Raw genomic sequence first — 21,294 nt, forward strand, 5'->3', positions numbered from 1 at the left:
GGTTTTTTCTGTAAATATATGTATGTGACCATTCTAGAGTTATATGTAACTGAAATTGTAAAATTAATAAAATTAACGTAATTATTATAATTTCTATTTCATATCGTAAACGTTCAAAACTTTATCAAATCTTTGGTTATATAGATGAAATGTCTCCATACAAATGTTTCACTAAAAGTAAGACAAATTTTTATCTTTTTTTTTATTATTTAATGTTTTTTTTTTTTTTACTAAATCTTATACAAAATATTTCTGATTATTATATGATATTGCATTTAGAGAAATAAATGTTTAAAACGTAATTACATTAAATTGTGCAATTTTGTGGTTCTTTTTTTTTATTTATGTAAAATCCTAAAAAAAATTAAAACTAATTTCACTTCAAAACGCAAAAATAAAACTTTTTTAATTTGATTCTTTCGAATGCGCTCTGTACCGTGTCATATAAACAGGAAAAAAAGAATAGTTTGTTCATACTTCCTCTAAATCAGCTTCAAGTTTATATTGTGTACACATACATTATTATGTTTTTCCCTTTGCATTGCCAATCTATTACCCTCATATATTATAATTTCAATTCGTTGACTTTCAGAACTTTATGTAAATATGGCGCCTGGAATATATAATAAATTACCTAAATCTTTCATAGCCATAGGTGACATAAATAATTACAAAACTAAACTGTATGAATGCTTGAAAATAAATTTAATAAATTTCCTTAATGTAGGCTTTTTATACTTTAAATGACATTATTGTATTTCTTTTGTTTTTTTTTTTCTTTTATATATGTAAATTTGTATACTTCGTTGTATGAAGCTGATCATAGAAGACTTTTACCATCCATTAATATCTACTTATGTATCACAAAATAAATAAATGAAATGATATACAGCAGCAACAAATGTTGGTCGAGCTTGATCAGCGAGTACACTTGACAAATGTAATAACGCCAATTACATATCTGGCGTAATTTCATTTCATGTTGGCCGTCAAATGAAGGTGAATGATCAGATAGTCGCCGTCGCTACAATATAGAATACTAATAATTTTCGTATTATTATACGAAAAACCGACAGCAAGCATGTCGCCGACAACCGTTGACAAATACTCAAAAATGGCTAGTATACGTTCATCGAGTGCACTTCCCAAGTATTCACGGCCAACGTGTACTGAAGTCTTTAAATTAAATATTTATTTTTACCAATTCTTGTTCAAAATGTTCTTTTGAGAGTTTTTAAGGTTTTTACAATACGTATTAGCTTTTAAAGAAGTAGCTTTTTATAGTATATTTATATAAAAAATATAAAGTGTTTCTTATTTATTTATGTACCTTTCAAATAATGAGGTTAATCCTGAAGTGCCATTTTTCTATCCCTACCTCTAAAGTTAATATTTCTTTTTGATATCACGGCCAAATCTTTATTCTAAAGACCAATATGAACTAAATTTCTATTAGATTGAAATCAATTGACAATTAATTGTAAATATTTATTTATTTGTAAGACTATAATTTCGTGAAACTGTTCAAATTCATCATCGTAATTTTTTAAATTTGCTACTGGGTTCGAAATATTGTTATCTGTTGAGAAGAGCCTGCAAAAGACTCATCAGTTACTCTTTTAAAAAGTATATTTATTTAAATGTACTTGTGATATATCGTCATAGTCGTAGAATACTGACGGATTTGACGAAGATTACATATAAAGATCCGTCAGTATTCTACGACTATGACGATATGTGGGTACACCTAATTTTTATAATAATTATATTTGGAGGTTTTTGTCTACGATTAGAAGTGATTTGATCAAAGTGTGTTTTATTTCTCTCCGTCATATTAATACCCAAATATGATAAATAACTATCAGATAGTAAAGTACTATGTCCGAAATTACATGGTCGTTAAAAGCCTGTGCATGATCGACTAACACTATGCTAAACTATGCTCATTTGTCATTCAAGGAATCGTTTAGTGTATAATAGGCTTTGTTCAGTGGGTGTTTTTTAATAACAGTTTTAAACTTATTAAAAGGTAGATCCAGCATATCTTTCAGTATTTTCTTATAACATTTAATGCCCATTCGAATAAAAGACCTATTAACTTATTCTAACCAATACTTAGGAACAGCAAATTTATATTTGTATCTAGTGTTAAGATTATTGAGATTGATATTCTTAAGAAACAGTTGATGATTCCTGCGTATACACAAAATGTTTGCGTATAGGTATTGTGGAGCTACGGTGAGAATATTTGCTTGTTTAAATTTGTGACAAATTATAAGTTTTTTTTAACTGGTTTAAAGAGAGCTTTAAAAAGAATAACGTCTTAGAATCGACCCCAGTATTACTTAAAATTAATTACCTACATTTTAAAATGTGTAAATAATCAGAATTTATAATGTTTTATTCATGTCTCACGCCAAATCATTTTCGAGCCTATAATGTATACGTAGACTTCTATGTTTATTTATCTCACTCTGATGTACACAAATAACTTAGTATATTCATTACATAGATTAAGAATAGTACCTGCGGTCTTCATTATGTTAAATTCATAATCTACGATATTAAGGACTTGACAGCTGTGCTTGACAGACGAAAAAGACGAATTGACAATAATTGAAGCGACATTAGAAAAATAAAATTCCAGACAAATTATCTTTTTGAAGACTAGGCAGCATGGTCTCCGACCTTAGCCTGTTCCAAACGGAACAAACGTACTAAAAAAAAAAAAAAAAAAGACGAATTGAAAAGACTACATGCGACACGACACGAATTCTTTTATTTGTCGTGTATAACTTTCCTTGAGCACGTGTTCTTGTGTTTAAAATTCAATTTTTCACAATAAAGCGCAATAGTTTGTACAGACGGAACATTAAAATACAATTTAATAAAAAGTATTTCATACAGGTGACAAAACCATAAGTTACAATGTAATTTTACGAAGAACTATGTCTAAAGAAGGTTATAGTGCAGAAAAGAAAGAAGGAGATAATAAAGTGGTATTAGAGAGACTACAATCTTACCTGAAAGATAAGAAAACCACAGAGAGTGCCGACACAGTTGCTGGTTGCAGCAAACCTAGTACAAGTTTTGAGCAAAGTGTACTTACAGTGCCAACGGCTCTTGAAGACAGTAGTAACGTTTTAAGAGAAGTCCTAAATCATAAAAAGGCAGAATTACTGCGACAGCCTGAAGTAATTGCATATTTGAAATCAGTATCGTTGGACCTCAAGAAATAAAATGGCTGTTGCAGCTCGAAAAAGTGTTGTATCTCTGATGCAAAAAACTTTGGATAGACAAGAAGCTTTATCCAGACTGAAATTTAAATTCAATAAAAACCAAGTTGAACATATACTATTAAGTTATATTCATAATGGTAATGTAAGCGCATATAATGATTTACTGAAAGTGTTGCAAAATTATCCATTGAATGATGATAATTTCCACATTTTAATTGAAGACAGTTTGTCATGTGTTGTTTTGCTGGGGAAAGATTGCAGCCAATTTGTTGAACTAGTTTGTGGTGTGGAGTGGGCGAGCCGTAGCCAGGAGCTGGTGGAACTGTTTAATAAATTTGTTATGAATGTTGTTACTGCACACTCATACCACTGTCCAAATGTTATGAGTTCATTATTGAAATTTTTTAAAGGTAATTTTTTTTAATAATTTTTAAACATTAAGATATTTAACATATATAGTATTAAAAACAAACCCACAGGTCTTCTGTTTTACTATAGTACTCTTCAAAATTATTTATGTAGCAATAGTTATAATGGCAGTCTCAGACTAATTATTTTATTTATTATATCAAGACCAAGTATCATTTATTTGTTTTTTGTACAACAGACAACAATATTGACAACTTTCATAATTTCATTGCTAGGATTTATTTAATTTGTTATTTCATCATATTACAGTTGATGGTGAAAATTGGGATGACAGTCCACCTGCTGAGAAAATAGCCATTTGGTCTAACATTCATACAATTATTGCACAAATTGTTGCAACCATTCCTATGTAAGTACTAATAATAATAATAATAACCATTAATTTGTATATAATATTTATTGAAATTACAATTATAAATTAGGTACTATAATAAATAGATTTATTTTCTCTTCACAATTCATCACAGTGAGATACAATGAGACATGCTTATATTAAAATAATATTATGAATGAGGTGTATTGAAAAAGAAGATAATATAAAATGCAGTTCATAAAAAATACTTTTTTTTTTTAAATATTTCTTAAAAATGTTTTATAATTTAACAGTTAAATGGAATTACTTCTTAACTAATGCAGAAGAAATATTATAGGAAACTGTATTTCAAAAACTAATTACTACATATTGATGTAACTTTTTTGTCTCTATATAATATAAAAAAGGAGATAAATAATTAAATGCTACATTAATTTAATTACTTATTTAATAATTAATAATATGAATAGAAGAATATTTTCTATTGGTATACACATTAGAATGTTTAGAATTATTTTCCAGGGTGGCCTGGAATCTTAAAAAAAAGTGCATACATACACTCAGACATATTTTTGTGAAGTCTCTCTCACATCCTTTGGGTGAGCACAGTCTACCTGGTGCCCCCTAAAATTTGCCTATATGGTATAAGAGAGAGTGAACTTCTATAATTTGTTCACATATGATTATAATAGTCTGAGTGTAATGTAATAATACACACATATCTTTAAATGAAAGGACGGCAGATGATCATTTAGTTCATGTAATGGTAAGAAATTACCACAGACCATGGACACTATAGATATTGTAGGAGTTGTCTGTGTATTGCCCTCCTTTTAATAAGGTATTTTTACAGTCTGTAACAGGAAATTTCTCATGAAATATATACTGTAGTGGACTGTCATCCATCAAGATTTTGTTGATGTCAATTAAATATGTGTGTATTGTGGAAATTAGTTGCTGATACTAAGTTGAATAATTTCTCTGGACATTTCCTGTGGTACAAACTGTAGGACCTACAATGAGATGCAACATCTCTTTGTGTAGACAGAGAATCTGCTTGATTGGAAATTTCCAGATCATTAATGATTCGATATGCTCTATATTTGATGTGATTAAATAAAAAAAGTTCATATTGCAGTGCTTTGATCCAGAGATGAGAGCAGTACTCGAGAAGATACCTGTGCCTTGTAGAATTGAAGGTATTAAATTTATTTGAAGTACTGCCTCACTCTGATAAGCTCTCTGAGCGTTTTAGAAGCCAATTTGGCTTTCTCTTCCAGATGACCGCGAAATTGAACATCATTCAAAACATCGATGCGAGGGTTTTTGATGTGAGGGGTAAATTTAAGGGTGTGCCTTTGAAGCGACTTGTTATGACAAGTGGGGCCTTTTTCGCGGTAAGTACATAGGGTTTTTCCTTCAGGGGGTTATAATGCTGGAGGTTTTATGCGCCTCCTCTCCCTCATACCCGGCGTAATCAACGTCTTTAACGTACACACAATTTGGATTATAATAACATAATAACGATACAGTTTCGTTATTGAAATCCAAAAGAAACAGTAAGAGATAATATGAAGATTTGTAGTACACTAGCATTCACAGGCATGGAATTAGAGCATGATCTATTTACAATAAAGTACTCGAAAGCTCTACTCTGTGAAACTAGAAATCCAAGTGCACAATCTTTTGGGAAATCGAAAGCAATGAAACTTAAATAGAAATGCTTTGTACCATACATGTTCAAAGGCCTTCTCTATGTCCAGAATATCGATTAAAACCTTGCTTTTATTCTCCGCTGTTTTGGCCCAGGTAAGTATAATTCAAAAATATTAAAAGATTACCACTTGAGCAGCCCTGAACGGCGGAAGACATATTGGTGATACTCCGGATATCCCAGCAGTAACCAGTTGTTTGCGAAAGTGAATTGATAATTCAAGTAAAAATTAAACAAATTTACTGTGAGAATGTGAGTGTGTATCATTTACTTCTCAACTTCTTTTAGTCTTCAAAAAACCCCAACATATCTATAACATAACATAGTCTAACCAAGTTTGACACTTGGTTATACGACGCTGAGGTGTTTTGATTTCCATTTTGTAGTAATATTTTCCAAGACCCTCAAAAAACGCCTTAATTTCGGAGATAATATCACATCAATTCGAAATCTTCGCGCCTAAACCATTTTTTTATGTTTGGAAAAAGGAAGAAATCACTCGAAGCTAGGTCAGGAGAATACAGTTGATAGGGAAACATTTCGTAGCGTAAATCTACCAGCTTGGACATTTGCAATGGCGGAAGAATGAACAGGAGCATTATCGTAGTGAAACAGGACTTTCTTCTTGACAAGATGAGACCGTTTTGTTTTGATTTCTTAATTGAACTGATCTAAGCATAATACTCTCCATTTATTGGCTTCCTTTTTTGGAGGAAATCAAGATTGTACCTTGTGCTTCTCAAAAAACCATAACTTTGCCTGCTGATGGAATCACCTTGGCTTTTTTCGGAGCACTGCCACCGACTTTGACCTATTGCTTAGATTGTTGTTTTGTCTTTAGTATGTAAATATTAATCCATATTCCATCTATAATGATGAAACGATGCAAATACTCATCTGGGTTTAGTTAAAACAGCTTGGGAAAGTGTTACTCTTTCACGTTTTTGGTCAATTGTCCACAAACACAGCACTCATCTTGTCGAAAACTTTTTTATGCAATATGTCAGATACTTGTTCATATGAGATAGTGTTGACTATCTCTCTCACCTCACTCGTCAACCTCCCTATATGATTTCGTGGATTTTCATGATCATTTCTGTAGTGGTTACCACAATTGGACGTCCTGAGCGAGGAGCCTCCTTCGTGCTTGTTCTACCACGACAAAACTCAGTAAACCACTTGTGAATCATCGTATGTGACAGAGAAGATACACCATAAGTCTTATCAAGAGATTTTTTCTTTTCCGTGATAGTATTTTTGAGTAAAAAGTAATGTTTTATCAACATTAAATTTACTTTTATATTTTTACAAAGAATAGCTTGTCTAGACTAGGTCTACATGACTGTCAAAGCAATGCCAATTCAAATATCGGTTTGAAATTTCGTGTATGTATTCGCAAAACAATAACCTGTCCAAAAATATTGTAACTCGTATACTGACTGGTATTACCACTTCATTAATTTTTACGGAATTTAACAATATTCAGTCGTATATTTTCCATAATATTGGAAAATAAATAAGTAATGGTAATACGTCGATAGTTGAAAGGCTTTAAGCTGGTACCATTGTTAAGGAATGTGGAATATGTGAATCCGAATTCACATATTTAGTCTTTCAAGAATTTAGATCTACGCCAAAACAATACAGGTGACAAACAATACTGGCATCTATACCAAACTCGCTCCAATTCTAACACGAATATTCATCTTACAAGCACTATCTGGTACAGGGTTAATTTATTATTAATTTATTAATGTGTTTATTTACAGGACTAGTGCTGTTCTCATTCAAACAGTTTTAGAAGAATTCCCGTACTATAAAGCCAGCTGTTACATTAACAGAGTGTTCGTACATAACTTGATATGGATGAGCAAATACATACCTCTACTACAAGAACAAATTGTGACAGTTATCATTAGCAGGTAAGAAACAATTAGCTTTAATTTATGTTCATTAGCTCCAAAGGTGGGCGCTATCGACTACATGACGAACTCATATTTAGTTAATTTTGAATTGATTGTTCAGTTTTTTTTAACAATTTACTCTCCACTTGTTCATATTCAACTGGTATTCTGAATTTTGTATCCAGCAAGAGACAATCCAATAATGCAAATTTAGAAGATAGTATAGTTTGTGATTTTATCAAAAGATCGTAAGGAATAGTGTGGAAAAGATGTCAATTGCACATCAGTAGACTGCTGGTCAAAGTAACTCTTAGTATACATAATTATCTGTCACGTCTGTCACCCATTGCGATATGCAGCAATAATGGATCGCCAAATGCCTCGATGCAAACAAACAGACTTCTTTCACTACATCAATCTTTTCGCGTGTATGAAAACCGGAAAATCGCCGGTTACAGGTAGTTTTAATTTGGCCTTTCTACCACGTCACCTATTTGGTCCAAGTTTGTCTAGGACTCTGGGGCGACCCCTACTGACCTCTCCATTCATTTGTGCTCGATAAATCTCTAGTAATTTTTTAATCCATCCTCCCCAAATGGCCAAACCAACACAACATTCTCTTTTTGATCTTTGTCTCTGCATCATAATTTAATTCACACATCTCTCTAATCACACTATTTCTGGTTTTTTTTTTTTTATGTAATGTACAACACACTTTCCAGATCTTATCTCTACAACATTAATCCTGCTTTCATGCTTCTTCTGCCATACCTACTCACTTCCATACATGAGTGTTGCTGTCAGTACTTCCTGAATTATGGCATGGCGAACTCTGCTCAATACATTATTACTTGCCATAATTGTGAGCAGTGCACCGTTAGCCGTGTTTTCCGCTATTGCTCACATTTCAATGTCTCTCTTACACTTTCCATCCGTCGTAAACAATAAACTCAATTATAGAAACTTTCTTACTCCACTCTTCTTCTTTTATCTCCTTACCATTATCTGACATACTGTAAATCTTTCATTCCTCTCAATAATCATTACCTTCGTTTTCTTCGCATTTATTTTCATACCTTTTCTTACTTATGCTTCATTAATTACTGTCACCAGTTCACCAGTGTAATCGGTCAGCGGCGAATAAGAGTTAGCTTTCTTATAATGGAAAATACCATTAACAAACCATATTAATTCGAATAGGCAGTAGGCCACATTGCATTCTAATATATTCGACGAAATGTGGACTTGTATGCACCATGATTAATAAGTCGTGTAATGCCTTAATCCTGAATTATTTTATGACCTATATTAATTTGTTAATACTAATAATATGTGATTTATTGTTCTCTCAAGTATACAAGTACAGAAATCGACTTAAATTGATGGATTGAAAAAAAACTGGCGCCTGTGCTGGGCAGGATAGAACCGACCTGTAATGCCCTGTGCCTTTTTTGTTAAAAATAAATCATATTTCTTGCAGAATGGTACTAATGGATGTTAATATAGTAGAAAATTCTAAAAATAAAATGCAAACAGAAATATTTGAAATGGACATAGAGCAGGAGAATAGTGTATCAGAAACTCTAGACTACTGTATGTTGGAAATATTGAAGTGGCTCGAAGACGAGAGGGACACTGCGCTTAGTATATTTTGTAATGTGTTTGAGAAGGTTATATTACCAACTCACGGTATTAGGTAAGTTGATTTTCTTTTTTGTAATTTACATTGAACTATAATTTGATATATCTGTCTGGAATAAATTTACATCCAATGAAAAGTGCTTGTATTGAGTACATAATTAAAATAAATAAATAAAATCAAATATAAAAAACGATTATTTATGTCTTCTGAATGCTTTAATATTAGTAAGTTTGGTTATAGAAACAAATTACTTGCCTCTTTTTAAGAAAAAGAGGTTAGGTTAGGTTTATTTTTATTTATTTATTTATTTTATATTTAATCGTGTAATTTTATTCTAAAGTTGTTAAATTTCGAGAATATTTACTGAGATTCTTATTATTAGTTTTACCCTCTTATTCACAAAATGTAAAATGTCTCTTAAACCTTTTTAGCTATTGAAGTGTTTTGTGTTTTTGTTTCGTAGCAGGAATTCGATAGAATTCCCAATTTGATAGAAAATGACAAAACGCTCTAATAGCTATAATAGTCTTGTAAAACACTCCTTCCTTTCCCGTGGGTGTCGTAAGAGGTGGCCTAACTGCGGTTGCCAGTCAGCCTGCCAAACGAGACAACTATTGGCATAACCCCCAAGGGGGAGGCTTGTGTTCAGCATTGGACAGTTAAAGGCTGATATAATGATGAAGATGATACAAAAAAATAATAAAAGGAAAAATGTAACCCTTAAAAGCCTGATTTTTTAAATCAAATAAAAAAATATATAAGTGTATCCTTTACTATGTTTACTAATGGGGAAAAATATTTAAAAAAATCAAAACGATATTTTTATATATTTATTTTGAAAAAAACATTTAGTATCATTTTTGATACTTTAATAATCAAAATATTTAAATTTATTTAACAATGAAACAATGCAAACCCCGGTATCAAAATTGAAACTTCAGGCATTTAAGGGTTAAAATAATGTACATTACAAATGGTTGATTTATCGCCAAAAAGTGTATTAGAAATAAACTGTAAAAAAAAATTATTTAATCTCTTTATTTACAGGCATGTCCAATTCTTACTGCTGTACACAATATCAATAAACCAGCAGTGCGCCGACAGAATCCTCACAAACTTGTGGGTTGTCGCGGCCGGTCTCCACGGACTGGGCCCCGGCGCTCTAACAACGAGGAGGACCGCAGTCAGCCACCTCGCCGGTCTTCTGGCCAGATGTGTCCGAGTACCTAACACTAGACTTATACATTACTTGAGAAGTATGGCTGAATGGTGTCACTCCTATATAACAGCAACACAAGAGTCAACGACAGCAAGTGACAGCACAAAAGCGCATGGGGCATTCCACGCAATCTGCCACGCCATCTTCTATCTTGTAGCATTTAAAAATCATCATTTATTTATGAATAAAGAAAGTGAGTATGTTATGTCAATTAATATGCATATAAAATTAATTAAGGAAATCTTATCTTCTATTATCTATAATATAATCTTATATTCTATCTTATCTTATGAGAAAATTTGAATATAGGACCGAAAATTTTATCTGCCTTCATAAAGAAGGTGGTACTCAATTCAGTTGTATTTTTTTTTTTTGTTACCTCATAACTCCGTCAGTTGTGAATCGATATGGAAAATTCCTTTTTTTTTCGTCTCAAAGGATATGCTTACAGATTGGTCCCATAGAAATTTTATCGCAATCGGTTCAATAGTTTGTAAATCAAAATTACGTGTTTGTCATAATTGAAATATTTTTTTTTAACAATCTTTAATTATTATTGTATGCGACTTAAAATAGTAAAATAATGGCAGATAATTAAGTAAAATGGCAAACAACCTAATTACCATTTGTTGATAATTGTTAACAATCCCCATAAACACCACAAAATGCCAATAAAGCAAGCATTTCTACATTACAATAGAAATAGGTAAAACTAACGTAGCAAAGGGGGGTGGGGTTATAATTTTATTAATTACAGCTACTCATATGTAATAATAAAAATAATTGTTAGAGTATGGTATACCAAGATGGCAATAGTAACTAAATTCCCATCATTTTCTGCTGTTGTAAAATAATTGCATTATAGAAAGCAGTTACACAATTGTCAGTACTGCTAAAAGCCTATTTTTAATATCGATATGCATGTATATGATAAAACGAATTCTGTTTCCTACAGGACAGGCTCAGCCTAGTGTAGGAAGCAATGATAAATTCTGTGCTAATACAAACATACTTTGTTAAATAAATATATCTTTATCTTACCTTTCCAACGTACAAATATTTAAAAGTGATATAATGATATCTGCGTTGACAAATTTCATAAAATTAATATAAATATATCGCATTTCAGGTCTCAACTTCATCGAGTCCCTAAACCTACCTAGACTAGTGAACTGCAACCTGAACCCGCTTCTCACATGTCCACCACAAGTGACACACGCATTCTCCTCAGTGACGAGAGCTCACCAAGTGGTATATTGCCAAGCTATTATAGACAAAAACATGAGACACACATTACAGTCAGCAACAGTTGAACAATATGACGAATGGTTTCCATACGATCCATACTCATTGCCCAAGTAAGTAGTTATTTTCTTTTATACGATTTAAAAACAAACGAGCAAAGCTCCGGACAGTGGGACTATTCTCTATGAACGTGAAAATCAGTTGTTATTAGTTTAAAAGGTATAAAGGCATTGACAACTTTTTGATCCAGATCTTATGGTTGTACACACTCTGATGGTGGTATTCTGAATATCTGGTGGTAATATGAATTTCTGATTGAAATTTAGTTTGATTATAGCAACTACATTGTAAACAGAGAATCTATCGTGAAATGTTTTTTGAAATCTCGGAGCCGAACAAAGCACAAATTTGATGTTAAAATTACATAATACATATTGTTTAAAAATGTTTAAATATAGTTCTTACGCACTTGTATGGTTGGATTTATGATGAACTAAACGTTAAGCTCCATGTAGTGGTCCGATTTCGGTTTAAACAAAAACACGAAATTGAGGTCGAAAATGCGGAATTTCATTTCATGGTAGACTGGTATGTAGGTAGGTCGCATTATTCAAGATATACTTACTTTCAGATCTGGAAAAATAATATGGCCCCTCTGCATTGAATATAAAGACTTCCTGAAAGAAGGTGATGACGAAACTCAATACTCTCGCATGAAAAAGAAAATGGAAGCTGAGGAAGATGATTACCTGGTAGCAGACCCGTCTCAAAAACTAGCTAGTTCTCTTACAAATTCAATATCACCAGGTTTTCGAACAAGTGAAAGTATATTTGTATAATTCCACAATACATGAGTAGCTATTAAGACCATAAATTATTATAGATTGAATTTATTTTGAATTATTCAATTATAAATAAGTATATAGAAACTCCATTGTTTTTAAAAACAATGGAGTTTCTATATACTTATTTATTATACTTATTTTTAAAAACATCAGATTTCTATGTTTTTATTATATAAATGATTTGTTTATGATTGTGGAGAATTTGCATACAATATATCTATATTATCTGGACATGCGTATTCTCTTTTAACTAAAAAGCTTAAATGCGTGCATTCTCTTTTAACTTCATTATATTTTTTTTTTAAAAACAGACTTATGTCATTGAACCTGTTATTTGTACTCTACTGTCTATACAGATTAAGTTTGTTATACTTAACCTGTTTTTATTATAATAAAATATTTAAAAATGAAACTGGTTTTAATTACAATCAAACGACAATGTAAAAGTTACCTTTTATTGGAACAAATAGATACAACATTTGTAATATCTAAAGCCAATGATATTATAATAAAAAAATCATTGTATCTAGCAGTCCCTTTAGCTAATAACATTTCAAAATTTGTTGAGTTTCTATAAATTATACATTTGCAAACATTTATTACTTAAAATTATACTGAACACAGAAGTATTATTAATTGTTAAGTTTCAAATATCAGAAGATACTTTTAGAAACTAATACTTAAATTAAAAACACACATTCACTTCGTATTTTATAAATGGAATAATATCTTATGTACCAGCAGTTTATGCGTAGCGTCACCATATAATAAATCGGCAGTATGCGTTAGTATAGTCGAGTGCTACAAATTTTTTAAGCAATAAATATAATAACAATACTATAGTGTGTCTATACAATAGATAATATTTTAAGGAATCCATTGAGCAAGTTGTGTGTTATCGAGTAATGCACAAAATATGCTCTTCAACTTGTTTCTAACTATCAGCCACCTGAGATTTACAATTATTTTTATACATCATTAAAATCTGTTATAATTATATAAAAAAAATTTAATATTTAATAAACAATTTAACACAATGAAAAGTACCACACGAAATATATAAATAATTGACGGTGAATCAAATTAATTCATTGCTTAGTCTGCGCATTGTAGCATGATGTGGCTGAAAAGTCTTTTTTTATACCATTTATAGATGACAAAAAAGGATAGGGCCCACCTGATGTCTGCAATACCAGGGGACAATAATAATTACGCGCGCGTTGTCGAACTTAAAAAAACCTCTAGCCTACAGCGTGGGGTTCTTCAAAAGAGGGGTAACCTCCTTTGAAGAACCCCATGCTGTAGGCTCTTGGGAAAACCTTGGCAGGGAGCTCATTCCATAACCTGAGTGTTCGTGAGAGAAAACCTCTCTGAAATCGTGTTGTACGCGACCATCTAGGCTGTAGGCTATGAGGGTGTACTCCCTGTCAATCTCGAGTTCGTAAAACCGTAAAAAAGAATACTAAAACGTAACTTACGGATTCAACAAAACATTTAATTGTAGTAAGGACATATCAATTATATATATTAGAATTGACTCCAATGTTTAAAAAAAATAGAACTTATAATATTGAGTATTCAAAATAATTAATATAATCATAATAAAAATTAAGAAAAAAAAGTTTATAATCAGTTATTTGCTCTTGCAAACTGGTTACATTTTACTGTAAGTCAACTGTTCTGGTACAGTTGTTTCCCTAAACTTGCTAGAATGTTAGCATCTAATCATACCATGCTATAACATGCAGAAGTTAGGTGAATTAAAGTATGGTATTTATTTAAAAATAAAATCTTAACATGATTATCTTTTTTTATGGTATGGATGTCGTCTTTTAAATGAACTAATAGATTTATTTGGTGGTTGATGTTGTTTCGACTGGTACTGAGTAATGACTGGTGTTTCATTTGCTGCTAACTTATTTATAACAAAGTCATCGCCTGGTTTCATACTTTCCATCATCTTGAGTTTGGCCTCTATGGATTGAATGGCAGTCTTTTTGCTGAGTTTCAATTCTGGTTTTGCTCCTGCCAACACTGCAATTCCCAATTCTGGTTTTGGTTTATCTTGATCTTCCTATGAAAATAATAAAAAAAAAATTGGTGCCTATACAAAATAACAATGAAAATAATTTTGTCATCAACAGTCCCATGCAATTTTAAGCCGCATGAATTAGTTTATAAGGGAGGAAAGGGATTGTTAGTAATGGAAGTAAAAGCTACATTACTAGCAATATAACCTATTAGGGCAATCTCTATGTGGTTCCCATAATCTTGTTAAACTTGTCACAATGAGCCATCTGACACGCTTTCAACCTCATTGATCATCTCCCACTGTTATCCCAGTAACATATAGTAAAGTGTAAACTTTGTGTGTAAAGGTAGAATAGTACAACCATGTACCAAATTTCATATCCGTTCTGCCGTTTAGTATAATCGCATAACAAACATAACACACTTTTGCATTTAGAACATTAGTGATATTTTTTATAATTAAAAAAGCTGTCCATCTGAAATTGCTGTCTCAGGCTTTAATTTGTGTAAATTTTTATATACTATATAATATACAATTATATCTTCTACATTATTTAATGGTGTTATAATAAAATAAATCTAAAAAATATCTCAATATACAAAATTATACTTACTGCCATATTCTTAGCAAATTTCACACTAATCCTTTTCGTGCCAAGTAGCTGGCCATTCAATGAGTTCATGGCATTGATAGCATCTTGCCTCAGCTTGTAAGTAACAAAAGCGAAGCCTCGTGGTTGCCCAATATTGGGCCCACTCCGATGAAACAGCATGTCGAACTTCTCGATGTTTCCATACACACGGACCATTTTCAGTAATTGATACCGGTAATAGAAAAAAGGTATAGTTTATTAAAAATATTCAAAGGTATTCAGAAAAAATATATTTATTAATTTAAATAACTCTATTCACCAGAAGAAAATATGGTACAAAAAGCAGACTTAATGCTAGTAGCATTCTTTATCAGTCCACCTATACAACAATATATATCCAACAAACTATACTATAGATAGATTGTAGAGTTATTTGCTTTACCTTGGTAAGTACTACAGTAATGTTATTAGTCATGGAAATGATTTTCAATTATTGTGAAACTAGTAATTTTTTTTTTAATTAAAATTCCTCCTGAACGAATTTAGGTAAAAATTCTATGAGACCAATGTGAAAGTATATTCTTTCAAATAAAAATTTCGATTTATAAATATTTCTTTTATTTAATTATATTAAAATAGATTTATAATAATTTCGAGTTATATGATAACAAACAGAAAAAAACAACCAAGGAGAGAATATCCTTCTTTTTTTAAACTGTTGAAAATATTTCTATAAAACAGTCAACTATTATAAAACAAATGACTATGTGCATTGTTGTTGTTAATATACAAACTGTGCACGTGGTGATAGAGTGAAAATACAGTCTATATCACTCCATTTTATACAGAATATGTCATAAAAAGAGATTAAGGGAACAAAGTATGAGAGAAGCAAAACTCGAGATAAAACCTTGTATGATATGCTTGGCCACCTGGTTAGAGTGGTAATAGAAGACAACATCATCCACTTACAGGCATATCTATGTTTAGCAGTAGAATGTTATTGATTGCTAAGTAATCTCTAGCAAAAATCCCTTAGGCCTAAAAATAATAATTTGTAATGCAAAATATGACCCCTAGAGGGTTTGATGACCTCAAATGCATTACAGAAAGTCAGTGGATGCAGATGGCTCAGAACCGTTGTTTATGGCAGTCTATGGGGGAGCTCAACATTCAACAGTGGATAGATAATGGCTGAGATGATGACAATATGACCATACAAATGTAAACAACATAGGCAGGTGTTGCCTCTGTAAATGGTGTTGTTGCTTTATAATAATATAATGTAATAAATAACGTAAACATCATAATCAACATTTCAGATTCTAACCTAACATTTGATTTCCTTAAACTTACAATGGTGAGTGGATATTAATGAACATGGCAAGACTTGTTTGTAACCTATTTAAATGTAAAACCTAATTCTAAATCAAGTATGGCAATTACATTTTGGTTAAACTTTAGTATTTTTGATTATAATCTAAAACATAATTTATAAATAACAGATAAAATAATCATACTCATTAACTCGCGTGTCCAGATTGCCTATCCAAAGCCTCTTGTCACACACCTCATTCTGCTGAACGGGCTCCAAGTGTAAAGGTAACTGTAAATAAAAAGATATCTGATCAACCTGTCTTTGGATCATAGAATTTAAAAGTGGCCACAATTCAAGGCAACTGAATTAATATAAGTATAAATAATGTAATGTGTTTGTCATTTAAAGTAAAAATACCCTAGCGTAAAAACTACATGAATGCTAAAAATACATACCGTAACATCATCCATGTTGATGACGAAAATAATTATAACAGATTTGTAAAATTAGTAATCTAGATGTCACGTCAAATACAGAAAAACTGTTTTCATGTTGTATTTATACAAAACTTGACACAAAAAAATAAAACAAGAAATTGATCGATTCAGTGGAAACAACAAGAAAAAAGAAGACCATAATTTTTTTTTTTGTTTTTTTTTAGTACGTTTGTTCCGTTTGGAACAGGCTAAGGTCGGAGACCATGCTGCCTAGTCTTCAAAAAGATAAATTGTCTGGAAAAGAAGACCATAAATTAAATGACAACTTGACAATGACAACGACTACTTTTTTCCATAATCCCAATTTTCTCGAGATTGGTCAAGCAATGATCGTTTGTCCAAACAGCTTAATTTTATTTTATTAATTGCTCATCTTCGACAAATTAATTTAGAGCAAAAGACAATTGCTTTATTTTCAAATGACAAAATAAAACATGTTTATATTTGTTTATACCCAAACATCCATGGCAAATAGAAAAGGACGCTAAATAATGATCAGTACTTTTCTCTGGCTCTATTTATTTAAGCTACTTATAACATATCTCTTACATGAGTTCGTGACTTATCACGATCGTATGTATATATAATGTTCTACTACCCAAGACATATTTCTGTGAGGCTAGTTTAATTACGAATTAACAAAAAGGACCTGATAATACAACTCATATCCTCTTTTTGCTAATTATATTAGCGTAAGAAGAAAGGAGGCAACCGTATATTTTTATTATTCTTGCTATGTTGTCTTTGTTCTTAGGTACCTACAACGTGAATTTGATAGTGCCATAGATATTATATATATTTATTAGACACGTATTACTATCATAACTTATGCCATAGTAGATCCTAAGAACAAGGAATTATATAGAAAGAATGATACAATAAAAATGTAAATCATATGGTTGCCACCTTTCTTCTTATGCAAATATAATTAGTAAAAAGAGGACAAAAGATACACCATCAGTTGCTATTTTTCTCAATTCATAGCAGGCTAGTGTCTTTTGACAAGGAATTACATAAAAGGAGTAATAAAATTGTCAATTCATAGCTAGCTAATTTAGCATATAGCTAGTGTATAAAAAATGTACCAAATTCAGATATTACCAACTTGCATACTTTGTACATAAACATTATATAATTTGCAGTTTTATCATTCCTTCTATGTAATTCCTTGTTCTTAGAGTAGATCAAAAGTATTACATATGACAGCTTGCGACAGCGAATAAAAACTATAATATAATACGATACGAATGACATTGACAGACTCACAACAACGAAATAGAATTTCGACTCGAATTTCTATTTCATTAATCCATTATTCCTTGTTTATATACTCTTTGTAATTGTAATCCATTTAATAATACGCAAACGAAATTTTGGGATTATATTTTTTGGATACTTAATCAATTTCATGACAAGAAATAAAACGCAATATCTTCATGATCACTTGAAAAGTTTTTCATAGTTATGAAGAAAATAAACAAGAAAATACCTGGTATTCTCCCGCCTCCTCCTAAAACTGAAATTGATGGTAAAATCGTTGATTTATCATCTAAAACCATACAAGAATTGCAAGAACTTAGCAACAGACAGTTAAAACTCCTTAACAATAAATCTTTCATAAACAAATTACCAGATAAAGGAGCTAAGATACAGTCATTTTATGATAAAATAGTCAATACTTTGAAAGAAAAGAAAGAAGAAGAGCAGACATGCCGATTGTTTAGTGGTATGAAACTTGCTCTTGATAATGTGGCTGTAGAGAATGTTGAATGGGAAGGGAAATTAGCAAATAAGAATGATGAATATCTAGATTCTGATGATGATAGTGAACCAGAGGATGTATTACACATTCTTAGTCAAAGCACATCTCTTGAAAAGAAAGTAAAGGTTTTAGAGCCTGAGAAATCCATAATAACACCAACAGACTTGGCAGATATACCACATGTAAAATATTTGGTTGACAAAGCTGAGCACAATGTGAAATTAAAACCTGTGGGACAGTTCAAACCATACAAAACAACAAAATCAGATGTACATAATCCTGAAAAAGAGATCCATAGGAAAAAGCATAAAAACTGGGAGGTTACTGCTGCTACTCCACCGCCAATTGTGCATGGTCCAGCAAAATTATTGTCCTTAGAGGAATCATTAATACTCCAAAAGTCATATAATGCTCATTTGAAAGAGATTGAAGCACAACATGCTGCTGAGAAATTGCTAGCTCGAACTGACATTAAAATAGGTAATTTACCCGAGGACACCTCTAAGTTTGGGAAGTATCGAGAGGCAGATAGTGATGATTCAGATGTGTCGGACATTGAGGGCAGTGATAAGGAAGTTCATGATGAGGAACCAGAAAGAGGTGGAGTAGTTTTTACTGTTATGAAATAATATCAACATAACAAGACTGTTATATGTGATAGATCTTTTTAACATTTGAAGTTCAAATTATTTTTGGATTTCATTTTGTTAGGTTCTTTCTTTATCATGAAGGTGGGACATAAGCATACAACCTAACTGGTGTTAAAATGTCACTGTAGTCTATGAATACCTACACCAATAGGTGTGTCACATGTACGTAGCCAACCCCAATGTTACAAGAATATTATACTTTTAAATTAATATATTTTATCTAATGTTCAATTTATATAATATATCTTATCTATTATTATTAATTTATGAAAAAGTTATCCCTTAACCAAAAATCCAATAAATAGTAATTTTTATTTAGTGATCACTTTCATGATATATTATGGACTTTATTTCATAAATTCACCTCAATTTGTCAATCGACAATATAAAAATATATAAATTGAGAATTACCCCTTTTTTGATATTTGTAATGAAGTTGTGTAGTTTATAATACATGTGTACATATAAAAAATATTATGGATATAATAATTATAGTCCATAATTTATTGAACTATAGAAAATGTGATTTTAAAATTATTTTTAATAAATATATTTTTTTAATAATAATTGATGACTTTTATTTTGTTTTGCTATATTGCATTTTATTTTCATAGTTTTTTATATGAATATGACTTTTTTTATATCTATGTGTTAAGATTTATAATATTTTTATATTTAGTTTGGCAACAATTTTAACTGAAAGGGTTTCTGTATTAATTTCAATAAAACTTGGTTAAATTTGTTGAAACTGTTACGGAAACACAGTCTAAATGAAATTTTATAATAAATTTATTTTTATTTGTACTACTATTGCATATTGGCAGACTCTGTTGATTGAGTTAGTTATGTTATTCATTTGTTTACATTTTCATTAAATTCTATTGAAATATTATGATAATGATAAGCACACGATAGAATATTGAATACATATAAATATTAGATATAGATCAAGGAAGGACTTGGTATTGTGTCGTACAAGAGGTGAAGAGACTTTCTGAAAATCATCGTGAGTGGCAAGAGCTCCACTGACAAGAGTGCAGCTCTTAAATAGGATAGATAGATATTATTAGAAAAATAATGAATAGTATATTCACAATTTATGAAAGGGTACAAGTATTTTACATTTATACAATATTTTTTATAATATAAATATTACACAATAACAGAAAATATCAAAATAGCACTCCAATACACAGTGTGTCAACTGAATGAGTATTGCTATTGTCTTACTAATGTATTAAAAATGGTACAATATATAAAAACTAGATGATACCTACACATGAAAGATAAGTACTTAAAAAAAATATGAGGAGACTTAATATGACTAATCATTGCCAAAACAAGTAAGTAACTTAGTAACTTCGTCTGTTTGTCTGTATGTTTGTTGCGGCATCACAAATAATTTTCACAAAATTGGATTCGGTTTTCACAGTTGTATTTTTGGAAAACTTAAGATCTGGTATATGTTTAAAAGAGGTCTGTTTAATTGGTTTCCCTACTTCTGAAATCCACGCATATTAAGTAGCGGGCAAAAAAGTAGTTATATAATACGTTAGCATCACAGGCCTCGACCCAATCATAACACCTTGTTTACCTTACATTTATTATTACAGGTAGCTATCGACAATCTATGCATTTCATAATATTCAATTACGAAACATACCTACCCAAGGGTCTAATGTAATTAGCAAAGGACTGCTAAATGCCTTCAGTCATCGTCGTCGAAATCTCTTGTACTAATCCACAGTTTTATATATATTCTTTATTGCACTTGTATGTTACATATAAAATAATGTATTTATAAATGTGAGCAAGGGTGGATTTATCTCTGACAGAGATCTCTTCCAGTCAACCCAGTACAGTAAGAAAGCCGTTTGTTAGCGGGCAGCTGAA

General features: G+C 31.0%; 3 protein-coding genes across 4 annotated transcripts; 2 read left to right on the forward strand and 1 right to left on the reverse strand.

Moving 5' to 3' along the window:
* The first annotated feature begins 3,238 nt into the window (after positions 1–3,238).
* Positions 3,239–12,962, forward strand: LOC113517467 (RNA polymerase I-specific transcription initiation factor RRN3). Its single transcript, XM_026902134.3, has 7 exons — positions 3,239–3,649; positions 3,918–4,017; positions 7,465–7,617; positions 9,080–9,295; positions 10,289–10,653; positions 11,590–11,818; positions 12,337–12,962. Exons 1-7 carry the CDS (start codon positions 3,241–3,243, stop codon positions 12,542–12,544), a joined length of 1,680 nt encoding a protein of 559 aa, XP_026757935.1. The 5' UTR covers positions 3,239–3,240; the 3' UTR covers positions 12,545–12,962.
* A 29-nt stretch (positions 12,963–12,991) lies between these two features.
* On the reverse strand, positions 12,992–17,157 carry LOC113517455 (probable RNA-binding protein 18). Of its 2 annotated transcripts, XM_052901651.1 has the most exons (4): positions 16,948–17,157; positions 16,691–16,780; positions 15,196–15,402; positions 12,992–14,624 (listed from the first exon to the last, which is right to left on the reverse strand). In XM_052901651.1, exons 1-4 carry the CDS (start codon positions 16,960–16,962, stop codon positions 14,352–14,354), a joined length of 585 nt encoding a protein of 194 aa, XP_052757611.1. In that variant the 5' UTR covers positions 16,963–17,157; the 3' UTR covers positions 12,992–14,351. The 2 variants fall into 2 exon arrangements, with proteins under 2 accessions (XP_052757611.1, XP_031768408.1); XM_031912548.2 differs by lacking the exons at positions 16,691–16,780; positions 16,948–17,157 and adding an exon at positions 15,494–16,675 and having other exon boundaries at positions 15,196–15,360.
* Positions 17,158–18,221: 1,064 nt separating this feature from the next.
* LOC113517515 (uncharacterized) lies at positions 18,222–19,934 on the forward strand. The gene has a single exon (XM_026902204.3). The coding sequence runs from the start codon at positions 18,454–18,456 to the stop codon at positions 19,378–19,380; it is 927 nt and encodes a 308-aa protein (XP_026758005.1). The 5' UTR covers positions 18,222–18,453; the 3' UTR covers positions 19,381–19,934.
* Positions 19,935–21,294: the final 1,360 nt, after the last annotated feature.

The sequence above is a fragment of the Galleria mellonella genome, unplaced genomic scaffold, assembly GCF_026898425.1.
Source record: "Galleria mellonella isolate WM207_F2 unplaced genomic scaffold, CSIRO_AGI_GalMel_v1 utg78, whole genome shotgun sequence".
NCBI lineage: Eukaryota > Metazoa > Arthropoda > Insecta > Lepidoptera > Pyralidae > Galleria > Galleria mellonella.

Bases quoted from the DNA above. Each gene is read 5' to 3' on its own strand.
- LOC113517467 (XM_026902134.3), top strand. From the start codon at position 3,241: ATGGCTGTTGCAGCTCGAAAAAGTGTTGTATCTCTGATGCAAAAAACT. The intron at 9,296-10,288 runs GTAAGTTGATTT...CTTTATTTACAG, and splicing joins TTACCAACTCACGGTATTAG to GCATGTCCAATTCTTACTGC. The intron at 11,819-12,336 runs GTAAGTAGTTAT...ACTTACTTTCAG, and splicing joins GATCCATACTCATTGCCCAA to ATCTGGAAAAATAATATGGC.
- LOC113517455 (XM_052901651.1), bottom strand. The intron at 15,403-16,690 runs GATTATTTTATC...TATTACCGGTAT, and splicing joins ACACGCGAGTTAATGAGTAT to CAATTACTGAAAATGGTCCG. The intron at 14,625-15,195 runs GTAAGTATAATT...TTATTTTCATAG, and splicing joins AATTTGCTAAGAATATGGCA to GAAGATCAAGATAAACCAAA.
- LOC113517515 (XM_026902204.3), top strand. From the start codon at position 18,454: ATGAAGAAAATAAACAAGAAAATACCTGGTATTCTCCCGCCTCCTCCT.